Consider the following 9,477-nt stretch of genomic DNA (forward strand, 5'->3'; position numbering starts at 1 on the left):
TGATACCAATTAAAAAAGCGTGGGTATAATAACCACACCTAATATTTAGCAATCTCTATGTACTAACTCCAATATAACTCTGAGAGCACCAGCTTATAAAGCGATCTCAACCAAGAAAGATATCAAAGAATTAAATCTCAATTTCTCAATACAATCTGCAATCGAACAGATAGAAATCTGTGAGCCGATTGATATCCGTAGCTATAACAATGAGAAAACATCGGTCTCGATCATTGTTATACAGTGTCATAGTATTATTACACAACTTCAAAGTTCAATTGTATCACAATTTCAACAATAATACTATGGTGATATGTATCACTCCCCCTTAGTCAATACTCCATCTCACATGGAAACCACTCCCCCTTACATAATGACCCGAAGACCATATGTATTTGTAGTGTGAATTACATATTAATTATCCCCCTTTTTGTCAATAAAATTGGCAAAGGTACAAGAACGGGATCATAATGAAATTTTCGTAAGAGACATTTCATGACTAAAAAGAAAGAACACACATCATCTTATTTAGATTCAATCATATAGCCGAAGCTAATAGCATTTATCAAGGAGTTTAAAGATACAAGATAACCCATCAAAAATTCCACAGCCGCACACCCCTCAAGATATGACCATTAAGCACAAGTTCAAAAGAACTCTCCCCCATTTGATGTCATTCCCGAAAGAACAACAAGAGCGACCTTAATTTCAAAAGAAAAGAAGGATTTTATTGGATACCAAAAACCACAAGAATGATTTTTTATATCCAAAAACTCAATCAAATTAATCACAAGTAAAACCCGTGACTAATTTAATCGGTATACGCAATCAAATCAAACACAAAAAGTGATCAATTCAATTGTTTGTGCTCAACATAAGAAAACTCATGGAGACACAAAAATACTCAACTAGATTAATTACAAGAGAACCCATAATTAATCTATTTGGAATACACAACCAAACTAATTACAAAAGTAATCAATTTAATTGTCAATTGTTTTGCTCGACGTAAGAAAACTTACGGAGCAATAACTAAACAACCAAACAAGATGATTAATTTAGTTCAAAATGCTCAACATAAAGTACCTTACGGAACAACCAACAAAGCTAATCAAAAATAATCAACTTGGTTGTATCGTGCTCAACATAAGACACATTACGGGGCCTCACAGTAATACATACGAATATGCTGCGGAATACACAAGGATTCATTCTATCTTCAATCAATATTTGCATAACAATAATAATAGACATAATCCTTGAAAACAAAAGATTTTAACCTATCTTCCATCAACATAATTGACAATATAGGCTTAACTTTTGTATTTGTCAAAAGTCCATTCATCCTTTTGCCAGTACGTGAATACCGAACACGAACGACTTTACTTTTGACAAAGTATGGGACCTTCAAGTTCACGGACGCAAACATACATATCCCATAACGAGTTGCAATATCACAAATCATAAAGATTAATACTGCAAAAACATCATCCTCCAAACAAAACATGAAGATGAAAACATTGGCAATAGCTATGTGTAAATACAATAATTGTTATTTCAAACTCTAGTAATCCTTCTCAAACACAAGATAAATTCTCATAAGAAGTTTTCCTAGGCATCAAGACAAACTCGTAATGCACATATAAGATGATTTGTCCTTAGAGGGTAGAATCAATCTTTTTCGCCCGGATTTACATCAAGAATAGCTACCAAAGGCGTAAAAAAAGATTTTCTTAACAAAGAAGAACATACAAAGTCATTAACGACTATGCACCATAGTTCATGGTGCAGCCTAACTATGATATTGTGATTTCTTACAAGGCAGCTAAAGGGCGCAGTCGTATAATCAAAGACTTATGGTTATTGTCCAACATGGTGATTCGATCTGAGCTTTGGCAGACACGAAACATGGCCTGTTTTCATAATGCAGCAGTAAACTTTCACTTCTTCAAGCAACATACTTTTCATTTGATTCATGATTTCTCTGTTAGGATGAAGAGTTTCATGCACAATACTTCGTCAGACCTGGAGATTTTAAACTGCTTTGGTGTGCGGCATAGGCAGGTTAAACTTGACCAACCGATTGAATGTAACTGGAATCCTCCAAACAGGGATGAGCTCTTATTATGCTGCGATGGTGCTGCCAAGGGAAACCCTGGTAGGGCGGGTGCTGGTGTAGTTGTACGTGATGCTGACTGCAATTTCATTGGAGCTATGAGCATTGGTTTGGGAAGAACGAACAACTTCTTGGCTGAGCTGTATGGTATTATCGTGGGATTGGAATGGGCTGTGAAGTGGAACATTGGCAAAGTCCTTATTCGTTCGGATTCAGTTAGTGCTATTACAGCCTTGACAACCTCAAACATCCCTTGGTTTGTTAAGCACGGGTGGAGTTTAATTTAAAACAGCTATGAGTCCATTCATTTTGTTCACACTTATCGTGAGGCTAACTTCTCGGCAGATAACATGGCCAAAAGAGGTTGCTCTCTAAGAAATGGTGAAGGATTAAATTATGATGAGAAGACATATTTTTTACATTCGTTAGAATATCCAAATATTGCTTATTTCAGATTTAAGTAGTTTGTAAGTTTTTGGGGTCTTTGGACCTCTTTTCTTGTAAACTCTTTGACATATTGGCTATTCATCAATACAATTTGGAATTACCAAAAAAAATGCACCATAGTTCACATAAAATGATTGTGAACATTCAGGAATCCCATAGTAATGCATGTTACTGCCCATTCTTGAACTTCCTTCTTTGTGATTCACCAACAACATTCTTGTAAAAGCTACAATGAGCTTAGAATAGTAGTACTCCAAGAATACAAGTGACCGAGCCCAAGAGAAGTGGAACAAGTGCAACGAAACGGAGCAAAACACTCAAAAACAAGAGATAGGACAAATACCAATCTTAACTCATCCAAATTCAGAAATTCTCATCTCCATTTTGAATATAAATCAAATAGGAAGAGAATGCAAAAAGAATGAGGTCATTCGGAGTTCGGACGAAGAAATTACGGCCAAAACAAATTTACCGAATATCGACGTCTACATGCAAGTATGCATACGGGTTTGCAAACGAATTTTTGTATCCTGGAGCAGTACGCAGACGGGGTTTGCGAACTTAAACCCCTGGATTTTGGTTTTAAATGATGTTATGCATACTTGGTATGTGTACCATGAAGTCCAAACATCCCGAACTAATGTTTTCAAACCTAAACATTTAAGAACCTTAAACACAGATCAAGTTAGGTAGAAATGAACGATAAACAAGGTACATGGATCATTATAAGTACTCAAACAAGTAATAAAAACATAAAACTTGCTCAAGTTTATAGACATACCTTTTTAGAAAAGTCCAACTGAATTGTACCGCCTTACCGACCATAATATGTGTGCCCCAATTCTCGTGCTTCCCTCATCGTATACATAACAGGGCATTCCTTGGTGAGGATGCACTTACAACGCAATCAAGTTGCGTTGGGGTGAACAATGTCTTGCTCACAACAAGTGACCTTTGGATTATCATGAAAGAGATCGCTTTTAGAACCTTTCACATCCAATTCTATTTTTCCAAAAAAATTGTTAAGCTCCAACATCATGGATACTTCCTTTTCCATAGTCATGGAATTTTCTGGAAGATCATTTCTTTTCACACTCAAAGCATCATTAGATATCTTTGGTACCCACTTCTGAGTGCGTTTAGGAACAACCAGAACCTTCTTCCCATTACTCTCTTCAGGATTTCTCGGAAGAGAATTGGATTGACTATTCTTTTGCAAGTTAGTCTTTCTCCAATTGGGAGCATCGGATCTTGTCTTCGTCTTTAAGAAGTTATCCTTTTGATAACCATTACGATTTTGAAAAGGCTTCGTATAACATTTATAGGCAAATCTAGGTTTATCACATCAACGATTCCTTTGCCAAAAGGTTGGAAAGTTACAGCCTGTAATGTTAAGGGGATTAGCCTTAGCATAGGATCTTGGTTTCACAACTTATTGTGATGCCCAAACAAGAACATCAAGAAGTTTCTTATTCCTTATACGAAAATGACATCTCCTTTCCATGTGACCTTTATTTCCGCAATAGTGGCAAACATAAGGAATGTTCTTACCTCGATCCGTACGTGCTGACTTTGGAGGTTGATATTCTTTGCTCTTTCGAACCTTAATTTCCGGTGAAGGTATTTCACTTTTGTCATCAGTGGAAACCTTTTGTTGAGAAGAATCACTAGCCTTGACAAATTTTACCTCTTTGTTAATACTTGGAGCATCTATTCCCTTATAGCCCAATCCTCGTGTATCACGATGATTTTTACTTGCTCCTAGCATAGTGGTTAATTTGCTTGAACTAGTATTGAACTTTTTCAAGTCATCTTCCAACATCTTGATTTTATCAAGAACAACAGCTAAATCAACCTCAAGCCGTTTTTCTCGGGCGAGACAAGCACTTTCTCTGTCATCAAAACTAATTTGTTGAGAGTTAAACCTTGCTTCAGATTCTGCAAGTTTCTCTTCCAAAAAAAAGTACTTTTGATAAAAATTATCACATTCAAGTGACTTCATACGTAGGTTTTCCTCACAATCCTTGAGGATCGATTCGTTAGAACGATTCGAAAAATAAACACCTGCGTAACATCTTCTCAATTTCTTGTTTTCTCGACAGAAAGGAGTCAGAAGAGGTGAAACATGAGAAGTTGTAATCTTCTTCATCTTCCACGAATCCAAAAACTTAACATACTCTAAGACTTCCTCATCAACATCTCCATCAATATCTGAATCACCTTCATCAGAAAGTTCATTCAGCTGTTCTTCTAGGAGAGTTTCCCAATCAACAGTTTTTACATCAAGAGAATGTTTAGATATTGACTTAGATGTGATAGTTCTCTCAGGTGAATCCAAGCTTTTAGAATCATCTGGTAATTTCTGAACTGGTACATTATTAGAGATAGACTCATCCATAATCAGATCACTACAAACACAGACTTATAAGGTCTTTAACGTGTTTTCCTGCTCTGATACCAATTGAAAAAGCGGGGGTCTAACAACACCACCCAATATTTCGCTTAGCAATCTGTATGGACAAACTCGAATATACTTTTAAGAGAAACAACAAGACTCAATCAATTAAAAGTATATCAACGAGTTTATATCTCTCTCTCGATTTGATTTACTCAAGCAAAGACTACGAGTTCTAATCAAATACAAGGAATAAATTGGACGGTACCAAAGACCAATATCCAAGGATCAATCAATATCAATCAACAATCAAAGGTCGGATTTCCAATTGATTGAATCAAACGCACAACCTGTATTATTTCAATTATATAAACAAATATAATACGGAAATAGAAATAACACAGACACCAGAATTTTTTTAACGAGGAAACCGCAAATGCAGAAAAATCCCGGGACCTAGTCCAGATTGAACACACACTGTATTAAGCCGCTACAGACACTAGCCTACTCCAAGCTAACTTCGGACTGGACTGTAGTTGAACCCAAATCAAACTCCCACTGATCCAAGGTACAGTTGCACTCCATACGCCTCTGATCCCAGCAGGATACTGCGCACCCTTAGATGATCTCACCCACAACTAAGAGTTGTTACGACCCAAATCGCAGGCTTTGACAACAAATCTGTTTCACACAGACAAGTCTATCAAAGGATCAATCTGTCTTCCAAAGAAAACCCATAAAGGTTTTGTTCCGTCTTTTGATAATAATCAAGATGAATAGGAACCAATTGATAATCCGGTCTTATATTCCCGAAGAACAACCTAGATTAATCAATCACCTCACAACAATCTTAATCGTATGGTAACGAAACAAGATGTTGTGGAATCACAAACAATGAGACGAAGATGTTTGTGATTACTTTTTATATCTTGCCTATCGGAGATATCAAATCTCAAGCCAATCAATCTGATTGTACTCGTACGATAGAAGATGCAAGATCAGATCCACAACTACGATAAAAGTAGTATCGGTCTGGATTCACAATCCCAATGAAGTCTTTAAGTCGTTGACCTGGTTTTAGAAGAAGAAAACCAAAGGTTAAAGGAGAACCGACTCTAGTACGCAAACTAGTATCACACTTAAGGTGTGGGGATTAGTTTTGCACAATACTAGATGTCTCCTTTATATAGTCTTTCAAATCAGGGTTTTGCCTTGGTAACAAAGCAATCAATATTCACCGTCAGATGAAAACCTGATTTAGATTCAAGCTAATATTTCTCAACCGTTAGATCGAAAACTTAGCTTGTTATCCACAAATGAAGTGCACGCTTCTAGGTTTGTTAACCGTACCCAAACGTGTACATTGTTGGTTCAACAATAGTTAACCAAAAGGTTAACCATATGAGCATTTCATATCAACCATGTTCTTCTTCACCATAACTAGTTCAAATGACTCAAATGAACTAGTTAGAGAGTTGTTCAATTGCAAGGAAATCTTATGCAACTACACAAGACACAATTGAAGCAAAGATGATTTGATTCACTTGAATTGGTTCATGAACTTTTATAGATACGGTTTGCAAACTGCATTCCTTAGCATTTTTAAAGTTTAAGTTCAGAAATCATCTTCAGATATATAACCTTCTTAAGTTCGCACACTAGGTTCGCGGACTTAAGCAACCGGCAGAGTTTACAAACTCCAGCAGAAAATCTCGGCAAGAGACCTTCCGCCAGTTAGCGAAATGGGTTCGCGGACTGGTACTCACGCAACTAGTTTGTCAACTCCAGCAGAATTTCTCGTGATGAGAAGTTCAGCAGTTCGCGGACTGAGTTCGCGGACTTGGCAACAAGCCATTCTTCCGGTTTCTCTTGATCAACAAAGTTCGCAAACTTTGGTTCAAGGAATAGGACTTATACATAAATGTGTTTCCACAACAATTCTTATGTCCATCATTGGTTATGTAATATAAACTCTCATTGCAATCATTGAAACATTCTTAGAGGGCGTTATACAGTTGTTACACCATTTCTCGTCAAAGCAATTTTCAAAACGATTGAAACATATCATGACTTTCGTCACTAGGTAAAGATAAACTTGGTCGAAGCTAAAATCTTACCAACACATATTTCAAGATATAGATAGGCGAGGTATACTCGGCTCAAAATATCAAATGTGTATAATCTAAGTCTATATATAGTATACGACTTTTTGTCTCAAGAAGTAGGAGATAGAGTAGATAGACTTTTGAGTGACAGATAAGTTCAAGTCTTCACATACCTTTTTGTCGAGAAGTTCCACCGGTTCCTTGAGTAGTTCTTATACTTGTATGATGAATCGCCATGAAGTCCTTGAGCTCAACTACACTTTCTATCCTAGTCCTAGACTTAGCTATAATAGACTAGAAATCAAGACTTATAGTTTTGATCACTAACATTGACAAACATGCTTGAGATAGCAACGCATGCAAGTTCGACCGAGCAATGCTCTAACACCTAGGTTAAAAGAGGATCAAATCTAGTCGCAACTAGGACACAAGAAAGTGCCCAGATTAGGTTTTCTAGTTGCTAGAGTTCTCCCTTATATAGTCTTTCAAATCAGGGTTGCTTTCGAACAAAGCTAAGATCTCTTAGTAACAAAGCATTCAATATTCACCATTAGGTGAAAACCTGATTTAAGATTCAAGCTAAATCTGCTTAAAACCAAAGAAAAATCTCTCCACCGTTAGATGGTCTTAGCTTGTTTCACACAAATGAAATATACCTTCATTTAGATATGGGTAATCGTATCTAAATGTGTATATTGAGTTGGCTCAATAACATTTAACCGAAGTTAGCCATATGAACACTTTTATCTTAACCACGTTCATCTAACACTTCAAGATCAACTATGATGATCAGTCAATCATGAAAGATAATCAAATGAATCTAATTGTGTTTCACATAGAGTTGTTCAATTGTTCACTATTTCACAGAAATATATATGAACCAATTGAAACAAAATCGGATTTATTCGTAAGAATCAATTCATGAACATTAACCCACGGTTTGCAAAGATTGCATTCCTTAATTCATAAATGTATTTGTTCATGAGGGAAAAACATACTTAACCGATTTTAAAACTTAAACCACTAAGTTTGCAAATGGGTATGCAAACATCTGTCTCAGACCTAACTCAAGTAGAACTGTTTGCATACTAGTATGCAAACAAGGTTCCCGGACTTTAACAGTTAAAACCGTTCGCATACTAAGTATGCAAAAAAGGTTCCCAGACCTGAATCATACCAAAACACTTTGCATACTAGGTACGCATACTGTGTTGTATCCAGACAAAGGTTTATTATTCTAAACTCCCATTTCAATCATTGAAACATACTTAGAAGACGACAATAGTTATCTCACAAAAACTATTAGCTTCAAGTAATTTTCAAGCGATCGAATGATCAATACGAAACTTTCCGAGTCGACATCAAATGATTGTCTCACACAAATCATGTAAGATGTTTCAAGGAAATTTTCACATGATCATCTTTTGACTTATTATTTAGTTTCCAACAAATAAGTTGTTTCCAACTAAACTCATCAAGAATATGATGAACGTAGCTAAAGAAAAAAGCTTCCAACACATTTTTTGAGAAATAGATAACCGAGTTAAACTCCGCTCGAAATATCAAATGTATATAATACAAAAGTGTATATACTATACGACTTAGTCTCATTAGGAGATAGAATAGAATAGACTTCTGAGTGATAGATAAGTTTTAGTCTCCACATACCTTTTGTTGATGAAGTTCCTCCAAGCTCTCCTCAGTAGATCTTCGTCTTCAATCAATGAACGTCCTGAAGCCTAAAGCTCAACTACACATTCTATCCTAATCCGATACATAGCTATAAGTAGACTAGAAATCATGACTACAGTTTGATCAACTAAACTTGACAAACAAGCTTGAGATAGCAAATCTTGCGAGTTCGACCGAGCAGTGATCTAACATGTTTCTCCCCTTTAGTCTATGCTTTTATCTTTCTTTAGATATAACATTTAAGCTCATATATCCTTTCCTAGTGATCATAAATCACTTGTTTACTCCGTATATTTCTCCCCCTTTTTGTCACAAAAATGACAAAGAAATGAATAAAAAAAAACCGGAAAGGATCTTACAAATCCACAAGACTTGTACAACCTAAGCACGAAGGTTTCACATACCATTTTAGATAACCAATACTAAAATCGAAACTACAAAAGTAATCTTGCTTTTAGTATTTATCAAGGAAAAAATTGCCCGAAGCAATGTTCCCTTAGTCCGATAAATCAACTAACATAACTTAGTTCTTAACCAAACCGATTGTGTATGTATAATCGCTTAATTCAATAAGACACAAATAAAGATCAGAATTAATTCGATTTCTCTTATCAAGTTTTAATTATTCATAGAATAAATTAGACTTTCCTTTAGACAAGACACAAACTAGGTTAGTTAACTAGTTTTTCTTGTCAAGGACTTCGACTAGACTTGAATAACCG

General features: G+C 35.9%; 1 protein-coding gene across 1 annotated transcript; it reads left to right on the plus strand.

Moving 5' to 3' along the window:
- The first annotated feature begins 1,908 nt into the window (after positions 1-1,908).
- LOC113295635 (uncharacterized protein Mb2253c-like) lies at positions 1,909-2,403 on the plus strand. Its single transcript, XM_026543966.1, has one exon. It carries the CDS (start codon positions 1,909-1,911, stop codon positions 2,401-2,403), a length of 495 nt encoding a protein of 164 aa, XP_026399751.1.
- Positions 2,404-9,477: the final 7,074 nt, after the last annotated feature.

Source organism: Papaver somniferum, chromosome 7, assembly GCF_003573695.1.
Source record: "Papaver somniferum cultivar HN1 chromosome 7, ASM357369v1, whole genome shotgun sequence".
Classification (NCBI taxonomy): domain Eukaryota; kingdom Viridiplantae; phylum Streptophyta; class Magnoliopsida; order Ranunculales; family Papaveraceae; genus Papaver; species Papaver somniferum.